Here is a 20315-nt window from a genome sequence, read left to right as displayed (position 1 = left end):
CCAGCTATAAAGGCAGAGAGAGAATAACAGAAATATTGCTGGCAAAAGAAAAGGGGGAGGTATTCTGTGCAGAGAGGAGATGAGGGACCAGGTGTTGATAGAGAGGAAGGAGGAGGAGAAGGGAGGAATCCGATTTAGACATAAGCGAGTTAGGGAGGGCTGAGCACGGTGCAGGAATGGGGGACTAAGAATCGACAAATAGGAAGATGATGTTCAGACAGAGCAAAGACGGTAGGAGAATAAAGAGATGGGGGGGAGACAACAGGGGATGCGCAATAAAATAAAATAGGCGGGCGAGCTGTACAAAAACAAACTGCAAATAAAAGGGATACCTGCCTGCAAAAAAAAACAATCTAGTGTCACAATAGAGGAAAGAAGCAAACAAAAAAAAAGAAGACCGTGGACACAAGCGGAAAGGGAGAGTGAAATGGGCCAACATAGACAGAGACCACAATGGGAGAAGAGTGTGACTGAAACAAAAGAGCCGCCGAAAGAAATCCACTGACAGCACAATGAAGAGACCCAATGAGACGAGGAGAAGGAGGGAGTGTTGCAATGAAAAGGAGGTGAGAAGAGGAAAAACCCTAGAACTACGCTGAGCTGGAAGGAAGGAGGAGAGAGCGGGAAGAGACACTGAACACCAGGAAGATGAAGACGTTGGCGGCTCAACAGCAGAAACACTCAAAAATAATAAAACAAACCCACACCTGTCTGCTCGCAGTCACCTGCACGAGGAGGTGCGGGGCCACGTTTTCATACCAAAACACCAACACAGACGGAAATTGATAGAGACAGCAGGAAGTGAGGAGGTCAGATGGAAATAGCACCATAGGAATCGAGGAAAGCAACACCAGAGGTGAAAGAAAATAGCAGGGAGGAGATTCAGTGGAGGAGGAGAGGAGGCCAATTACCGCACACGGCGGAAAAACATGAGCCGGGACGCAGTTTGTGAATCTGGGGGACCCGTACGAGACAACAACGTGTCGGAATCAAAGCGCGGTGAATTTACGTCCGAGTGTTTAAACTGGAGCGCCGTCATCACTCACGCTAGCGTGCTGTCAGCGCGTGATCAGCTATAAATTATTCTGCGATGACTCAAAGTCAAAAAAAAAAAAGCAGAAGCGGTCAAAACAGTGAGTGCAGTTATGAGGGATTGTTAGGAGGGCTCTTTATTTTGCTGTTCATACACTTATGGTGCACATTAGGTGTGGAAAACTGCAATTTCCCTCTGACTTGACTTTACTTTGCGTTGATGGGCATATGGAAATGGAAGGAAACTGTGAATGCAAAATCGACCTTGGAAAGGTTGCAAAGAGGAAGCGTATTGATGTTTATTCTAATGGGCCACCCTCCGTTCCGCTGCCACGACTGTCACCAATTTCTCCCACTGCGTGTCTGCAGCTGAACCCGTCAGGTTACTAGTTTGCCTCCTATGACGGCTGTGAGCGCCCCAATTAACAAACCAAGCCAGGCACACGCGACTGTGATGAATTAAGATGCGTCAGGCACGACTTCAGTTGACTTTTGTCTTTCATTGATTTCCAAAGTCCCCAGCGATGAGCACAGTCAGTGATCCGTTTACAACCTGCGGTAAGAACAATCAGTAGCCATAGCCCTTTGTGACATCACAAAGGGCTAATTTCTGGAAATACGTAATTCAGCTCACTATCTGAGGGCTGGAACGAACAAGAGAAGTGTTGACTTTTAGAATCTCCGCAAAAGTTTCTAGACATGCTAGAATTAAAAACAAAAAGAGAGATGTTTTTTGCATGATGGGTCCCCTGTGCTTTTTATTGGCTTAATATGTCAACTATTCAATAAATACGTCCATTTGAAATGTTACAACCTCGGTTAGCATGTCATTCCGTTCATGATTCATCCCGCACACTATTTTACAGTTAATTAATCGCCAGTGGTGAAGAGGTCTGCACCAGTGGAAATCAAAGTGGGCTGAGAAACAGCAGTGAGGCCAGAAATCCATTGCATTGATTGCCTTTAAGAGTTGTGGCTTTCAATTGGGACACATTGAACCAGGGGCTGTCGGACTGAAAATTGAGAGTGTGAGAGGATTTCAGAGAGTGCGCTCAGGCGTGGTTCTCCGATACACTTTGCATTTTTCTGTTCAGCACTTTGGACGGCTCGGCGTGAGCCACGGGAACACGTGCGGAAACCACGTCCAGCTGTGCCGACTCATTTGCACAAAATAATTCGACACGGACGGCAGTGCAGTGAGAAGATCACCCCCCTCGCGATACAACGTTCCTCTGTACTTTCAATCGTTGGATTTTTTTTTTTTTTTTTTTTGATCAAAACGTTTCTGACTCCATTTCATTAGTAATAATCAACGGGGAAACTTGTATGTTATTAGTAAAGACTTTTGCCTGGCAATCTCGATAAATGAAATTAAAAATAATGGGATGGCGTGCAGGGAGCCGCAGGGAAGGAGAGGCATCAAAGTGGCAGAGAGAGAGAGGAAGAAAGAAAGACAGTAATTGGACACTACCGGCCACCGCGTTAACAGGGAGGTGAGTCGAGAGCTCACTAATAGAGGAAGAGAAGAACTGTCACTGTGAAACACAGAGCTCATTTAGGGCCCATGATTATCAACACACCCAGAGTGGAGGCCCACCATTGAGATTTTAAATAAATGTGATTTGTGATTTTAAAAAAGAGGAATAAGAGAGGCACTAAACACACACACACACACACACACACACACACACACACACACACACACACACACACACACACACACACACACACACACACACACACACACACACACACACACACACAAGCAATCAAAAGTAGTTAATCTGCGATTTACACGCAGAAGAGCTGCGTCTGTCTGCCCCAGTGTTGGTCTTTCAGCAGATGAGATGTTACTGTAGTCAAGGCAGCAGCATGTAGTGGCTTTCTCACTAAATCCCATTCATAGAAATGCATTCATAGAAATGCGTCTCAGGGGAGAGAAAAAAAACTCAGGTGTGGTTGGTTTTTTTTTTGGTGCCTGGGAACCTTTCTTTTCCAACAAAGTGTAACTGGGTCGTGACTATACAGTATTTGGTTAATCGAGAAATACCACATTAAGTCCTGACGTGACACACATGACGAGGCTGCTTTTAAATGAGAGCTGATGTCTCCTATTTTGAGGAATTTTGTGGCGGGTCTTCTTTGCAATCTGAGTACAAATGAAGAGTTGTGTGATTTTCATTTTCAGTTCAATTAATAATTTGGAAACCAGTCTAAAGAATAAAAATGCAATTAAAATAAGTTATGATTCAGCTAATATTGAGTAATTAATTAGCTCTAGAAAGTAACACATAAGAACCAAAGCTGAATTCACATTTGGAGGTTTGTTTACGCGGGAAGATCTTTCAGAGACGAGAAGGAAAATACCTTTTTATAGATATTATTTTATAAGCAATTAACCACACAGCAAGCGGAGGAAAAAAACTCCAACACTTCCCCTCCAATTTTGGAGGTGACTTCTTGTTCAATGATGTCAAGTTGAAATTGAAGATAATGAAAAGATTCTTGGCTCCGTCAACAGGGGCGGGCCAATGAGCAGGAGGTTTTCTGGTGTGCAAATGAAGCCATTTATGATGCGAGATGCAACACAAACATACTTCCTCTAATTAGCGCGAGACCTATTTTCAAACTCGACTAGACTGCTCTGCAGGAGGGGACGCGCACACACACGCACGCACACAAACAAAAAAGACTTATAATGGTGATGTTAAACCTATTATTACTACATTGAGTGACACATGCAAATGCATTCTAATAAAAGAAACTAAGTGGAAAATATGCACGTACGGGGTGATTTAAATAGACACGCAGATGTGAGCAACAGCCTGTGAGGGGAAAAGACATCTGATTTAAGGGGTGAATTATGGGATGGCAGTTTAATGCTGTTCAGGTTTTTTTTTTTTTTTTCACATTCCGATGGATAAAGATTGCAAGCAAGGTGGGAAAAAGGAGCGAGGCTGCGTTGATGTCACGTCACAGTCGGGGTTTTCATTTCATCGAGAGCTTCAGCAGGGACTTCAGGGGGGAGAAACATCCAGTGGAGAGCGTTTGACAGCAAAGAGGAAAAGCAGAGAAAAATGTGCATGTAGGGGGGGATAAAAAAGTAAAAGGAGGTGGTAGGTCATAGGAGTGCGGTGGAGGGGGGGTGGAACAGCCGGATTTGGCCCCATCTCCTGCTGTTGGCAGAGTTGGAGACGTGAAGAAAGCAAAGGTTGAGAGAAACAAACAAAAGGGAAACCAGGGCGATGGCAACAAAAAGACGAGTCAGATGAGAGGACAGGTAGAGGGGGAAGGCGTAATGGAGATAAATGTGCAGTCAGCAGAGAGAGACGATGGATCAGTAGATTGCAGGGAGGGGGGAGGAGGGGAGGGGAAAAAAGGAAACAAAACCGTAATTGCTGCTCCCTTGTTAAGGCAATCAAACAGAGACGGTCACACCCGCTCTTACCGCTCTGCAATGATGACATTGATCAGCCAGCCAGCCAGCCAGCCAGCCCCCCCCACACACACACACACACACACACACACACACACACACACACACACACACACACACACACACACCACTCCCCAACTGCTCCATCTGTTATTCCCCTCAGCATGTGACGGAGCCATTTCTCCCTCGCTATTGTAGAGGAGCATTTTTTTTTTCTTTTTTTCTTTTGGGGAGGAGGGGGCAGGTAAATTGTCGTCATCATCCACTTATCGCACCATGGGAGTAAATGTGTTTCCCTTTGTCATTCCGGGAATCGGGCTTCCGCACACCCACCTGCCTCATAAGTCGATCACTGAGCTTATGAGAGGGGGGGGGGGGTTGGGCGGGTCCACGTGCCAGCTATTAGCAGTGGCGGCGAGAAGAAAAGTAGATGAAGACACAAAACGTCAAGGTGGCGCTTTAACACTCTCCCCCTCGGCTTCCATCCCATAGCAGCACGCCGCCCATCGCTCGCAGTCATGTTGACAGGGCTGCTGCTTCCCCTCGCGCCCTGACATCCATCAGTCCTCGTCCTGCTCGCAGCCGGCTCCGCCCCCACGTCCCCGGCGACACACCTCGCTCTCATTACTCTTCCCCGCGCGTGACTCCACCCGCTCTTGGCGCGCGACGCCTAAACAACGCAGGTGTGTTTCCCCCCAACCCTCACAAGTTAAAGCGTTAGATCTTCTGAACGGCTCAATCCCACTGGCAACGACGAGAAAATCCATAAATTCAAGGAAGTACGGCAGCGGGAAGATATATTAAAAACTGAATTATTATCAAATGTAGTTTTGCAGTGTTTTACCACCTTTTTTTAAATTCCCAAAGCACCTTGAAGCCTGCTTTCAAAGCTGCCGACAACTGTTTTGCCTCCTATTCTGCATTGCATGAAAGCTAAAGGTAAATATTTGGGTGATACTGGAACATTTATTCTGATCCGTATTGACTTTTAATGCTGCATTTTTTATTACCATAGATTTACGATGGTGAAAACAAAATATATATTATAAATCAAGATATATTGCAGAGAGAATAAAAACCCAGATAGCTTGGAAAAACTATCGTCCCATTTTCAATGCAAAGGCAGAGTGTCACTTTATTCACTGGTAAACACATCCGTCAACCTCGGAGAGCACTAATTCACCAGGTGTTCAGACAGGGAACTGGCATGAAAGGGAGTGAGGTGGCAGGACGGGACTGACTTACTTGTGGAAATCTAAAATTCAGAGAGAGCAGCTGAATTAACTGAACTCCGCTGTGAGAATACGGGATGTGAAACACTGCGAGTGACATTTCCATTTACTTTCTGAGCAAAAAGTAAAGAACGACTTCACAGACCATCTTGTGTCACGATGAACGACAGGTGACGTTGAAGTGAAACTGTGCAGTGCTCCAGATGACGGGGTTCACCGCTGAAACTGACCTATCGTTAACTTGTCAAGCAGATCATCCACTTTATTTTACTTGTAGAAAACATTTGGAAAAGGGAGGCAACGCTTGGAAGATGATTTGGCAAAGCAGCCTTCTATCACCTTCACACTGGTCACAGGTGACCGCCCCATGATGAGTCACTGTATTGCAACAGTGAAATCAGTAGTGAAGGGTGTCTAGTGAGAAAAAGTCTCAGTGGCGTTCAAGGTTCATCGGCTGCGTTCAGACTGCAGGCGAATCTGATTCAAATCAGATTCCTTCTCAAATCTAATTTTTAGGGCTGACTGTCCACACTGTTTTTGCAAGTGTCCAAATGGGATCTGGCTCTGTTCAGACTGGGCCACATTATTGACCCATCTGACGGGTTGCTGTAGCAACGACGTCGGAGCCGAGGAGTCGTACAGCGCGCGTAGTGAAGTCATATCACTGCGACAGCGGCACTTGTTGTGATACCTGTCCTGGAGCTTGGCTTGAATGGAGCTACTGTATCTAACCCTAACCCAAACACTGATGAGCCAATGAGTTTCCTCCTCTGTCAAGGGACTGCTGCTTTCTACTTCTTCTGTCTGCTCCATTACGTTACTGCTCCACACCTCCACTGGCGCTCACTGGTCTGACGCATTGGGTCTTGTAACATGTAGAGTGACGTCATGGACAGTCAAAACCCATCGGTGTGTTTGGAGCTGTTCAGACTGAGACGCTTCTGCCCAAATGCGATTTGAAAGTACCTCCCAAAGGTGGTTTCAATTCATTTTTCAAAAATCATGTGATTTGTCACCATTCAGACTATAAAAGAGCCATCCAGTTTCAGTCTGGATGGGCTTGAAATCGCATTTTGGCTGGCCGTCTGAAAGCGGCTTTTGATTTGTTTGTAAATGCCTTTGAGTTCTGATAAGACTGTCACCTCCGCAGCATCTCCACTGATCTCTTTAGGAGTTTTTCTTTCCCCTGTTCTTTGTCCATATTTTTGTCTGATCCGCTTGGAGCAAGTAGTTCTTGCTCTTACCCCTTTCACCTTTTAATGCATGCCGGAAGCTGAATAGTTAGAGAACTGAAGGCAAACCAAGAGACTGATAATGCAGGCTAGATGGATGACTTGGGCTTGGAGTCGGAGCCTGAACAAGCATCTTGAGAAAAGACACGATTGTGGTTAAGGTGCACGGTGTGAAGCCAATTGTTTGCAGGGGCAGTGCTTTTTATAAACTGAGCCCTTTTTTTTTTTTACAACCTGAACGTTAGATTAGCAGCGAGTAGGCGGTGCATGACTAAGAAGTGTTCAGTTGACGATTGAAAAACAGCACCAGACAGTCGTGGTGCAGACATGAGCAACAGCAGGGGGCGTAACGCAGTGATCGTGAGTCAGACCTTGAAATGAAAGCTAAGGGAAGATAGCTTTTAATACTGCTTTACTTCCCAGTGTGCCCAATCCATTCCAAGCCGCCTCCTTTTCTCCTGCTGCCCTCTGGTATCCTCCCTGCTTTGTGCCTCGCCAGCTACACCAAGCTGCTCTACCTCCCCGGAAAACTCCATTAGAAGAAAAGGAGACAATGACACAGGAAGCTCTTGTGTGCCTTTTACAAATTTGATCTATTTTCGTCCACAAACAGAGACGGAAGTCAAAGAGACAGGAGATAGGGTGAACCTCATTATTGACTTGGCCCATTTTGGAATCGTGTCTCTGTTTCTTTTTTCCCCCTCACGCTCCTGCCTTGCTCCTGCTTCTCGATGCAGACTGATATTTTTTGTCCGTATTTCTCTTCTACTTACCACAAACAACACATCTTTCCCTCCCTCTGTTACCATTTCTCTGTCATTCAAATATGTGATGATGAAAGACATTTGAGTATTAAAAAATGAATATCCTTCGACTTCTTTCTTCTACTGGTTCACAGACATTGAGCATAAAGTTGGAGATGAACGTCAGTGGGCTCACTGAGCTTTGAAGGGTTACATTTTGGGCAGACAGAGTTCTTACTGAAGGTCCAATAGGAATCCTTCATGCCCTGCCTCCTCATTAGCATGCTGTTCAACAAGCAAGACTAGTGAGAACTAGTAGTTTGGGGACTTAGACTTATTATAGGAACGTCTCTGCTGCAGGATCCTGACCTTTACTTTCCCTTTCCTCGTGTTTTTCCTTCCCTGAAAGATGATTGCTTCAAATTTTACCAGGAATTGACTTCTTGAAAGAGATATTTGCCGATTGTGCAGTTGCTCTAGAGAGACCAGTGAATTGAGTCCAGCTCCACTCAACGCTAGTTATCCAAGCTGCAGGGCCAGGAGTCCTTCCAGAGGCTGCATGGCTCCTGTTTTCCTCCCTCCACAGTGTTACTTGAATCCACAACCTGACAAGCTCTTAGGTCATAAATTATTCAGACGTCCCTTAAACATAGCATTCCCTATCCACGCTTTTTGTGTTGATTGTGTTGGGTTCATCCATATTGCATGGTAATAGCGTGGTGGGCCATGGTTGTGTTGACCTTATGTATGTGCTACGTGGCATGGCACCACAAAAGAGGAGACGAGGAGGCGACGGATGCAGGGGAAAAGTGAGAAATAAATGGGAAATGGTCAAACATGAGGAGCTGCGGTGCTTATGAAGGTTGAGTGGAGAAAATGTACATTTAAACAAGTGTGAGGGAAGAGTGAAGAAATGGTGGGGGAGCCAGCAGAGTGGCGGAAACAGCCAGGAGTCCTTGAAATGGGAAGGTCACACCTTTCTATGGCCGCAGCGGTTGGTGGGGAAACACTACAATAAAAGCTGCTGCTGCTTTTAGAGTAAAAGCATCGGGTGATGGAAACACACATGTAAGCCCATCTCCAATTTCTCAAACCTGGGGAAAATACAGCCTGTAAGACGCTGATAAGGGCATAGCTTTACAAAAATGGGCATATTGATAAATGACGGTCCTGTTTGTGACTTTTAATTTCAACAACTAGAGCTACAATTGGGTGTAAATTTTGTCAAGTTAAATTCAGTTGAAAAAAATATGTGTTGAACACCACCAATCAATTCTACTTTTTGCTTAAAACCATAAAACAGTGGTTGTGTTTAATTGGAGAGGGCAGCAGTGCAAGTCAAGTGCAATCAAATTCACCTTGGAGCAAGGGCTGTCTGTCATTCACAGCCTTCATGAGAGCAGAGTCAAGAGGCCAGAAGAGCAACAGGAAATTATACATTCTTCATTCAAATTCATTGAACCGGCAGGCAAAACTACGGTATTAATCAAGGGCCAAATGTGTAGACTTCTACTGAAGTGCACAGCTCCGTTGTTGGATTGTCAGCTTTTTCACCTCATGTCGATTATGTTGTTTAGGAATTAATTATACCCAAGCACTGTTGTTATGTATTTAGTCCAAAGCGGAATAGCAAAATACACCCAAGCTAAGCCATGTAGAGCCTTTTAGAAGAGCTTTTTGCTGAGCGTGAATTCAAAATTCTTGATCTTCAATCAAATGCTGTTTTGAATTAAATCACACACGCACACACACACATGAACACATACACACACAAAGATTTGTTCATACCAAAACATTTGACTTCTACTTTGATACGTATTACAGCGACTGAAATTACCATTTCATTACGGCATTCTTAAAGAAGACAGCTGGAAAATAAGAAAATTAGGGGAGGGTGAGGATGACGGAATGACAGGGAGGGCTGAGGAGATGGTGGCTTGTTCTGTCTTTGATGGGGAGTGTGGAAGGGGGAGGCAACAGGACTTGACAGTGAAAAGCATCCAGGGATCAGACCTCATCAGCAAGAAAAGAGATTTGTGGAGTGACACAATGACAAGTAGGATACGTGGTGGGTGGATATAGGGTTGGGGGATGTACAGACAGAGCTCAAACAGCTATATACATGGAGCCTCTTGTGTAAACGCTGTCGCAGCAAGGAGCAAAATCACGGGTCCTACAACGCAAGTCACACACTCGCTGCTGCATCAAGCATTCAAGCATTAAACAATTTACTTACGACATACAACTATGTGTACAACAGGAAGACAGGCGGGTCGGACGGATAGATAGACGTCCTCATCAAGGATAAAGGTGAAGATTCTACACATGTACTCGTGGAGATCATGTTGTCCCCTGAGACGTCATATGATAATTCAAGTGTTATAACACAGCTCAGGCAGCCGCGACGTGAATCATCACGACAGACGGCTAATTCGCCGCCAGTTGCTGTCTGCAGCTGCCGATGGTGCGCACGTGCTCACACATATGTATCCACAGTGGCGCAGCGGGAGTGGCACTGTTTCTCATTATCATTCGAATCCATTGAACGGGAATCTCAGCACATTGGTACGAAGCATTTTGAATAATAATTTTGAAGAATCAGGAGTTCTAAAAACCCCAGAAACCTCCAACCTTAAATTGACTTTCAGTTGAGGTTTCATCACCAAATAGGACAGAAAACGTCCTGTCTTCTGAGCTTGTGTTGCACGGGCAAGGACAGTTTTGACACAATTTGAATCCACTATTCACTACTCTGAGAAAGAAACAGAACTGTGCAGTGATGAATAGCTGCCTGGGCCATGGATGTCCATTGATTCTGTCATATACACAGGTTTAAAATATTGTACTACACAACAACTTTTGGCTATCTTGCATTTTATCATACACTTGGCTCAAGACACTGGCATCTCATATTGAGCACTGGGTTCTTTACAGACTAGAAACTTCATCCTACCTCAATTCTGCCGGTGTCGGGCTGGAATCCTCTGGCGGGGTCTTCGGTGGTCACTCTGCACTGGATGGCACACCCATTCACCCTGATCTTATCTTGTTTGAGGTTGAGCTCTGGCAGGCTGCGGCCTTCACATACATGCAGCTGAGCGTGCACCAGATCCACACTGTAAAATGGGAGGTGAAATGGTCAATAACTGGTTCAAGCACTGGCCAAAAGAATGGAAAAACACCCATACAAATACTAATCTGAAAAACATTTGTTTCTGCAAGTCCCGAGATTTGAGAGTCAGTCAGCTTCCTTACAAAAGTCTTTACTGATACTTGGCCTGGACATATAGCTGTGTGTTAAGTGAGTGAAGTGTATTTGTACAATGTTAATGAAATAACGAAAGAGTTATTTCATTAACATTGCGTTCTTTGTCTGCGTTCTTTGTCTGCGTTCCAAATAAAAGAACGCAGACAGAAGTCACTGTGTTGTATCGACAGCCATCAAAACAACAGATGCACTGCAGTCTTCTCAAGACAGCTCCAAACATGACTGCAAAGTCTTCATAAAATTTTCATTTGATTAACCAAATAATTTGGAACACTCCCCAATGGCGCGTTCCCATTTGTTCTGTCACACAAGTTCTAAACAGCCAACAAACTGCTTGCATCTTCAACACATTTGTTTTATGATGTTCAAATAAAAGGTTTAACTCAGACGTTCATTCAGTTTTTGAAATCACAAAATATTACACAAAAATAGAACCAATTCGAAACCAATTCTAGGTCCTGCTTTTGGCTCATCTGCTTGCATTTATTTAACTGTGATTTTTAAATAAGACTTTCTGTTAAGCGTCAAGACCTTGTGCAATTAAATACAGTGCTGAAATACATTATAGCCTTTAGTCGTTGTTGCTGCATTTTTAATTGCAGCACTGGACGAACAAATTTGGTCGGGGGACACAAATGTTGAATGGCTGAGGCTCCGCAGCCGCCAACAGTAAATGCACTCGGGTGGCTTCTCTGTCTTAAAGCTTGAATGGGAGGCAGAAGGCGCACACATCAACAAACAGGCTCACATTTTGGACACCATCTTGGCGTCCATTTCCGAACGTCTCAATTAGCTGGTATCCATGTTTTGGCCAAACAGAAGGACAATTATGCGTCAGCCTGGTGTGAAATGTGTTGGTGGGGAAAGCATATCTGTTCCCAGGATCCTGGGCAGCTGCTAACGTCGCGCCTCTGCTACACTTTCTTCAATATTTTTTGGGTTGTCTCCACTGCAAGGCCTTGCTGTTTATTCTTATTCTAAAACAACACAGAGGGCCACATGAGGTAAGTCAGTATATAAAACGTGGACATTTACAGAATAAATTGCTTTAGAACACAGCTCTCTGGATACTTGATTCTGATTGGTCAGTCACCAATATTCATAATACAGGCCATGAACGTGGAGAGAGACTGGTTAGAGGAGGAGAAAATGGCAACGGATTTTGATAGCCAAGACGGGAGGAGCCAAAATCATGTCCTGTGTTCATTCCATGCATCGGTAGATAATGCAACAGGCAAACCACACTGTGTTAATTTGACATCCTGAAAAGCTCCTCCTTCAAATTCAGCAACTGCAGCAAATCTGTCATTAAGGCTGCATTCAGACTGCAGGCGAATCTGATTCAAATCAGATTCCTTTGCAAATCCGATGTTTAGGGCTGACTGTCCACACTGTTTTTAGCAAGTGTCCAAACGGGATCTGGCTCTGTTTGGACTGGGCCACATCATTGACCAATCCGGCAGGTTGCTGTAGCAACGACGTCAGAGTGACGTCACGGACAGTCAAAACCCATCGGTGTGTTTGGAGCTGTTCAGACTGAGACGCATCTGTCCAAATGCGATTTCAAACTACCTCCCTAGGGTGGTTTCAATCCATTTTGCATGTGATTTGTGACTGTTCAGACTACAAAAGAGCGATCCGGTTTCAATCTGGATGGGTTAAAAATTGGATTTCGGCTGGCAGTCTGAACGCGGCTTAAAACTCTTTGGAAAGAAAAAAAAATGTAGGCTGTGGTCTAAATGAGCCGGTGATTGTTGGAAATCTAGCTGCCTTCAGGGGAGTAGGTTCCCTCTGGCTGAACATCATATCCTTTGATTGCACCATCATACATTGGCTCAAATACTTTTTATTTCCTCAACTGCACTTTCTTTTTGTTGTTGGTGGTGAGTAAATAAAGAACACTTTGTCACAGAGGTGAAGGTGCAGCTGAGTCAACGTGGGCCAACAGGGATAGCAGCACCTGGGCTATTTTTGAGCAGAATGGTGCAGAACTCTTCCAGGAAACACTTCTCAATGTCTTCACATAGAAATGGCTACAGCGAAAAAGGACAATTAAGCTTCTTTGGCAGTTTTACTACAGCTAAACAAATGACCTACTGGATCATTTGCATAAAAACCATGTATCGCAACAACTAATCAAATTAAAGTAGAGTTATTATTTAATGGTTGTAGACATGGTCCATTTGTAATTTGACAACGCACGGTGGCAAACTAGGCACGGCAACATTAAGGAAAGGAGTTACGCATTCATTTACAGAGAGAACAGTACTTATAAATCATGATTGTTCTACTTTTCAATGCGTGACACGTCTCTTTGAAAAAACAAATCAACTCTGCTTGAATAAGAAGTCTTCAGAGGGTGAAATTCATTGTATAGTAATTGCACTCGGACAAATGGAAGGGCCTGCTGCAACAGCTGTCCCTCAGTGCCGCTATTTACACAATGAGGATGCTGATTTAAAGGATCGCCAATGTGGCCTCTGAAGTTTTTGGCACAAGTGTGTTGAACATTTGTCCATTTTTTTCCCCCTCCATCACAGCTCAGGCCTAAAAGCACAAAGGCAAAAATGTTTGTGATTAAGTCAATGCTGTTGCTCTGCATGCAATAAAAACACATATAGCTTTCAAAGCAGGCACATCTGGTTAAAAATAATGGGTTGACAATGACAAAGGTTAATATTTTCTATTTGATAAGCTTTATGAACCTAAAAATGGAGAATTTGTTTAAAATGACTGCTGTCAATTCCAAAGCTTGAATTATACAATAAATATTATTTCCAATATGAGTTTTGTTTGTTTGTTTTATTTTTGTTTTCAAAATGTTTCTGCTTAAAAAAAAAAAAAAAAAAAAGTATTATCTTTTCAAATAAGCTTTTCTACTTAAGTATTCACAACCTTGCTGAAGAGACATTAATACAATGCGTACTGACAGCTGAATCGAAATCCATGCATCAATGGGGAACAATGAAAGTGAGCACTTGACTCAACTGCAGTTGCACAAAACAACAGGGAACTTTGCATTAACAAGGCAGGAAAAGAGGATTTCTTGTGTGCGGTACAAGGTTTAAGACCTAGAGTCACATGTATCATTAACATGCTCTATAATGAGGCCAAACTACAAAGGGGACAGCTGAGGATGATGACCTCAAAAAGACACGCACACACGCATCATGCTTCACATGAGAATGAGGGGGGAAACAGCTACTGCAAGTGTAACTAAGCTCACAAGAAAAAGAAAATGTGACTTAAACATCCAAAGCACATCTAAACTCTGGAAATTAACAGTGGTACAAGAGAGTGCATGGTATTTATGAGATGCCTGGTTTCATGTTTAATAGAATTGGCCGTCTACACACCCCTGAAGACACGATTTCAGTCATTTGTTTCGAGAACAACTTTGCAACAGAAGAGAGTTGTTCAGGTCACTATTTTTTTTTGTCAAATGCATCATCATTCCTCTTTAAGGCAACTTCACTGGAAGCGACGCCTGAATTAGTGGATAACACAGACAGGCATCAGTGAAATATGGAAATTGTGGCGAGCTCAGCGAAAGAAGATTTGATGAGAGGACGGCCGAATGGATGTTCCACTGCATGAATATTTATGCGATGCAATGCGATGCTAACTACACAAACGATGAAAAGAGAAAGAGTTTCAAAATCCAACAAGTTAAAGTTACACGGACGACTGCTGTCTGCTATGAAGGAGTTAGAGTGTAAACATCTTTTTATGTCCACAATAAAGAGTTAAGTTCAGTTATAATTGGAACATAAAAGTTGACCTTGCTTCTATTAAAACCGAGCCATGTGATCGAGCCGAAGACTCAAGGCCATTTAATTAAGGTTTTCAAAAGAGCCTCAGGGAACGAAGGGGGAGCGTTCCTTGAAATAAACCAACGCGGCCTAAGGTTTGCTCTGGGTCAGCTAGTTCATTAGAATGTTGATTAACTCTCTAATGCACAAACCTTTGTTTTAGAGGAAGGAAGGATTTCAATGTTTTTGCTTTTGAGTCGGTAGCTTGGGTGTGTGATAAGAGATCAATTCTAACATGTAACTTCTGTCCAAGCTGCACATTTATACGGTACTGACAAACATGTTTGTACAAGGTGTATGTTTTGGTAACTGGGGACCCCGGGTATCTTCTGTCTTGGGGCTGCAATGTCTCTAGACTTACTTTCTGGCCATTAAATGTCCCCATGTTCATTTCTTGTCTTTTTTAATGTATTTATTATCTGCTAATAATTTTGCATCCCAGCAGCAACAGCAGATCCATCCACTGGCGTGACATCAGACAAGAAAAATTGTTCAACTGGACAGTTTTGCCCAGGAGCAATAACTGAGAAACCATTTCCCACATGTGCATAAAAATGAAAATAATCAATTTGCCGTCTTGACAAGTTCATGCACGTTCACAAATCCTCCCCCAAAGTTACTTGCATGTAAACATATTAAAAAGTGGTTAGTTGTTAGCCATTCTTTCCTCTGCTGGAGCTCTGTCCCCTGCAGCTGAGGGCTGATAAAGAGGTGTGTCAACCCCAAACATCATAGTCATAATATAATATGATGATGATGACGATAAAGAATCAGAAAAAAATAAATATACACAAGGTTCAATATATGGGCCAAAAGTGGCCTGAGACTAGCGATACAAAAGGAACAATAAAATTATAGAAATATGAATAGAGAGAGAACAAAAATGAGAAATGAAAAGTTGTATTTGTGATGACCACAAGCTCTTTTTGATACATGGACAGTTCAAATAAAAACACATTTTTCAGAAAAACACATGTATGTTCATACAACAGCGCCTATGAGTGGATTTCTGTATGTCAAGGATTTAAAGTTGTTCTTAATTTTTGATGAATCTGAAGAAAACTTAAATCATTGAAGGAATCTGGATGTTCTTGCTGCCTGGCATCTATAACTGCTCCCCAGTTGAGTCTTTGCTTTGCTTTGGGCCTCTAAAATGCTGTCAAGCTTGTTTTTGATTCCTAAAAATCCAAAAGAAAACTATAAAACCCAAGGACTGTAGAATTTGAACTTTCTGCTTAGGTTGAGTTGTTGAAATTGATTTTTCTTTTTCTTTTTTTTTTTCAAGATCCGCTTGTTGTATAAGTTGCCTTGCGGCTCAGCAAAGTGAGTCCTCTCACGGAAAACATCTCTGATTATGGCTTGCGAAGAGGTCAAACCCATTTCTGATAAATAACATTAATCTGAAAGAGATAATATATGTTTTACAGTGGCACGGTGCCCCAAAGTGTGACAGAAGCAAAGACAAATCTTTTGCAACTCAATCTCACCTGGAACACACAAATTGACAAAATTAGATAATGTGTGTCTTCAGCCTGCCAATGAATTCCCTAGAAATGACAAAAAGTAATGACCTTTTTCAATTCCTATGATCCACTTCTCAGAAACTGCAGGCTAAGACCCACAGCTCTGGGGAGGCTGTAAACAGAGGGCTAAAAGGTTTTAAAAGGGTTTCTTTTTGTAATAATTGATCACACAAGACTGCTGCACATGAGTCTGGAAAGGAAATTCAAAATCTGAAAGGTTTATTATTGCATTGCTGAAATCACACTTTCAATAGCACCTCAAACAACATTTTTACTGTTTCTAAAGTTCATGTCCAACACATGAAACCAGCCCTTTGACTCCCAGCAAAACTTTAAACGCTGACGGAACTTCCCGACTTTTCCTCCACACAGGAGAGGCCCTTTCATCTGTATCCTTGGTAAACGTAACACAAACTGTTTACCCTCTGATGGAAATGTTTTTTTATGGCGGAAGGCTGAAGTCTGAGCACCCACTGTAAACTGACAGGATGTTTTCCTGCAGCTTACTGCCGTCAACATTACCTGAGTCAGATGTGACATAGTGTAATCTATACGTCATGGGAGATAATCTAATTATGGCCACTGGGGAGGAGAATGACTCAGGCCTTCAGCGCCATGCGGTGTGAGGTGCAAAGTGCAAAAGTGAATGCCTAGTTTCTCTATCTGCTATTTCATGCACATTTCAAGTTAACAAAGCAAAAAAAAAAAAAGCAATTTTATGCATAATTTTCTGATCATCAAGGCATCGTGCACTATGTGATATATTTTAATTTCAAAGAAGATGTACAAGATCCCAGGTCATCTGTGCTGTTAGGAGGCTTTCATTAAAAAGTCATTCTGCTGAGATGAGCCACCTTGTCATTGCCGACTTATCCTGGTGGCGTTGCAGCCACTGCACAGGGCAGAGGAGATCTGAGCGGAGGATGTTGGAGGTACTGCCTGTGACTCGGGGTGAGCACCTGCACGCACGCACGCACGCACCCACACGCGCACTTTTTCCATTCCATTAATCAGGCCAGTCTTCATAAAAGGCACATTATATGTTCAATGCAGAGAGAGCACTCTTGATAGTTGCCCTTACAACATACCTGCATGCAAATGGGCCCACTCCCAGCTTATGGAGGTACACTGAAAGCACATTAGCATAATGCCTCACAGGTCCTGCCGCTACCTTGCACAAGCACGGCTTGAAAGTCCAGCATCCGCGTGCGTTCCCGCTCACGCGGGGAGCTTCATCCGCAGGCACACACACTTCCAGGGGTCATGAAGGCTGACAGCTAATTGCATATCATTTTCAGTCGTTTCACTCTGGGCTTATTAGGGAGGGAGAGGGAAGGCCGGGGTGGTAGAAGGGAGGAGGAGCAGCCGGCCCCCACCAAAATCAGAGACATAAAGAAGGAGACAGACGAGCATACTGCAAAGACAAAGGCAGCGTTTTCATCGTCCGCAAGAGATGAAGAAACAGCAACAAAAAAAAAAGCACAAACAAGGAAATAAATAAATTATCCTACAGACTGCAGGAGAGAATTCTGAGATTCTTCAATAGGAGACGTGATTTCTTGCCGCCACCTCCACTTCCCACTCCTCCCCGGCCATTTGCAATTCACAAGTGCAAAAGAGAAGTGAGGGGAAGCTGTGGGAGTATGGAATAGGATAAAAAGCTGGGAGCCAGAACTGACAGAACGAGTGGGAAAAGTGGGAGTGTGGAAGAGATTGGATTTGGCCTTGCTCGGTGGGACAAAGGGAATGAAGGCAGTGTGGGGGCGGGAGGACGCGAAGGTGGAACGGCAAAAAGACTGGAGAGGAAAGAGGAAGCCAGGATGGGGAGCTGGGTATAGACCAATGAAATGGATGAGTGGGAGGGCGGTATAAAGCGGGAAAATGGGGTAAGACACTGGTGAATTGAGGGCTGAAACTGGAAGAAAGAGTCACTGTGTGGAGGATCTCTAATGAGGGAAGGTGATATCAAGGAAGGAAAGACGTGGGATGGCAGTGGGATCAGGGGGAAATCCCATTCCACTTCTGTTACAGGTGATGTTTCGATTGTGTTCACACCGGGCTTCAGCACAACTGAAGCAAAACTCAAGAGCCTTTAGCCCACTGGTGTGGTTCTTTTGAAAATTTGCTTTAAAAATGAAAAAATAAAACAACAGGAATGGCCACCGTCATGTAGAGCATAGCAAAAATTAACCGCACTTCACAGCATGGCGAACTGAGAGGGGATTTGGGGAAATCCTGTCAAGAATTGGATGTTGGAGCTATTCTCGGAGAAATGGCTGTTACATCTCTTTCAAGAATGAGCCTGAGGAGCTCTTTAGCCTCCTCGCCATGCAGACAGATCCGTTAATGCCAACGACCCTGCTGGCTATGGAAAAACATCCAGCAGGATGAAAACAGCGCAGGTCAAGCGAGCTGATCGTTTCCAGTGTCAGAGTTTACTCAGCTAAACTGTTTCCACAAACACATCAAGCGAGGGAGTTCTTTCAAATGATGCCGTTTGCATAAAATTTCAAATGCAAATTTCATCTTAATGCACAGTAAAAAGGCGTCCATGCAGTGATATGCACTGTCTGCATCAGCTTTACAGATCAAGGTCAGCGTGAAAACAACAACATCTGTGTAGGTTGAACAAGTCAATGTGAGGATTGTTTATGCTAACCAGCCATTTTCCAAAAGCAAACAAGTCACAACGTACGCACGTGACTTGAAGGTTCAGTGACTTGTTTTCATTTCATTACTTTTTTTCATTTTATCACTTATGTTTACATTATGATTGCATATGGTTCATAGGTGGTACGTGGTATAAATAAAATATCTGTCTGAACCATTAAGTCACCTCTAATGGCAACTGCTACAATAGATGTTGGCTGTACATGGACTAAATTTTGTTTCTTTTTTGTTTTTTGCTTCCAAAACTTGAATTGTTGCAATAATGCATTTCAAATAAAAAATACAGACAAAAACAAACAGCATTTGAATTAAAAAAAAATGTTGTTTGGTTTAGCCAATGATTAGTTTGATCTTGGTTTCACTTCTAATGCTTTTGGGTCCTAATTAGGTGAAACATTTGTGTTCATTATTGTTCTTGCAAATAAAGAGGTTAACAAAGTGCTGTAAACAAATATTACATCATCAAAATCGAGAGGGGACTTATAAAGACATCTGTTCTTTTTACATGGTTTTGATGAAGAACATTTTTTTGGCTGCATTTGAATGTGATCAACGTCTTCATTTAGGATTCTTGCGTTTGTGAAGGTGTCTCATTTGATGATGAAACCTTTCTTTCGTTTGCTAAACATTTTCAAGCGGTTGACAAGAGAACGCGCGTCTACACGGCCTTCAACAAGGAAGAGGAAGGTCAATGGACACCCACATTACAGGTGCACGTCAGCAGTGTGGTGGAGCATGACAGGGCAGTGCTCTCAGATTAACGACTTCTGTTTGCGTGATAAAGAAATACAGTTTGGGGAACCAAGAGGAGAGGAAAAAGGGAAAACTGTCACACTTAATGCTCTTTTCTTTGCATCTCTCCTTCTTCCTATTCTGTAGTGCTTCTTTCATTTTGCCCTTTCATCTTTTCTCCTTTGTGTCTGCCCTCCCCCATCCACCATGCTTTGCCTGGAAATGCAAAAAAAAAAAAAAAAAAAAGCATAAATTTGGAAGTGAATACCTTAAATTCTAATTTCATTACTGGGCTGTGTGTTAGTCTGCACTGCATCACAGTGTCCAAATTAAGCTTCTGTTGTTTTCTTTCTCTCTCTCTCTTTGAATCCAGGCTGTTAATGTCACATGCATACTGCGTCCCTGGTAAATACACTTTTCAAGATGCTTTGGGGCAAGCGGAAGAAAGAAAAGAAAATGTATTGCTCATTTGAGTCGGACTAATGTATGCTCTCGTCTACCCGAGGTACCACACTTTAGAAATAATAAAAGAAAAATAGAATAGAGGAAAATCAGGCGAGGTATAAATGTTGGGCGTGAGGGCTGCAGACCTTGTTTACGTCTAAATGTTATTTGTTTCATGAATGCAGCAGGTA

General features: G+C 43.2%; 1 protein-coding gene across 1 annotated transcript in view; it reads right to left on the bottom strand.

Moving 5' to 3' along the window:
* Window positions 1–20315, bottom strand: part of pcxb (pyruvate carboxylase b) — a 265842-nt gene that overhangs the window by 178139 nt on the left and 67388 nt on the right. Inside the window, exon 11 of the mRNA XM_076034155.1 lies at window positions 10629–10791. Coding sequence (XP_075890270.1) covers window positions 10629–10791 — 163 coding nt within the window. The remainder of the gene's footprint in view (window positions 1–10628; window positions 10792–20315) is intronic.

This window comes from Nelusetta ayraudi, unplaced genomic scaffold (genome assembly GCF_046127955.1).
Source record: "Nelusetta ayraudi isolate G7.1 ecotype Tasmania unplaced genomic scaffold, CSIRO-AGI_Nayr_v1 ptg000042l, whole genome shotgun sequence".
NCBI lineage: Eukaryota > Metazoa > Chordata > Actinopteri > Tetraodontiformes > Monacanthidae > Nelusetta > Nelusetta ayraudi.
The sequence above is the reverse complement of the archived record's forward strand: the minus strand, read 5'-3'. Positions and strand labels throughout refer to the sequence as shown.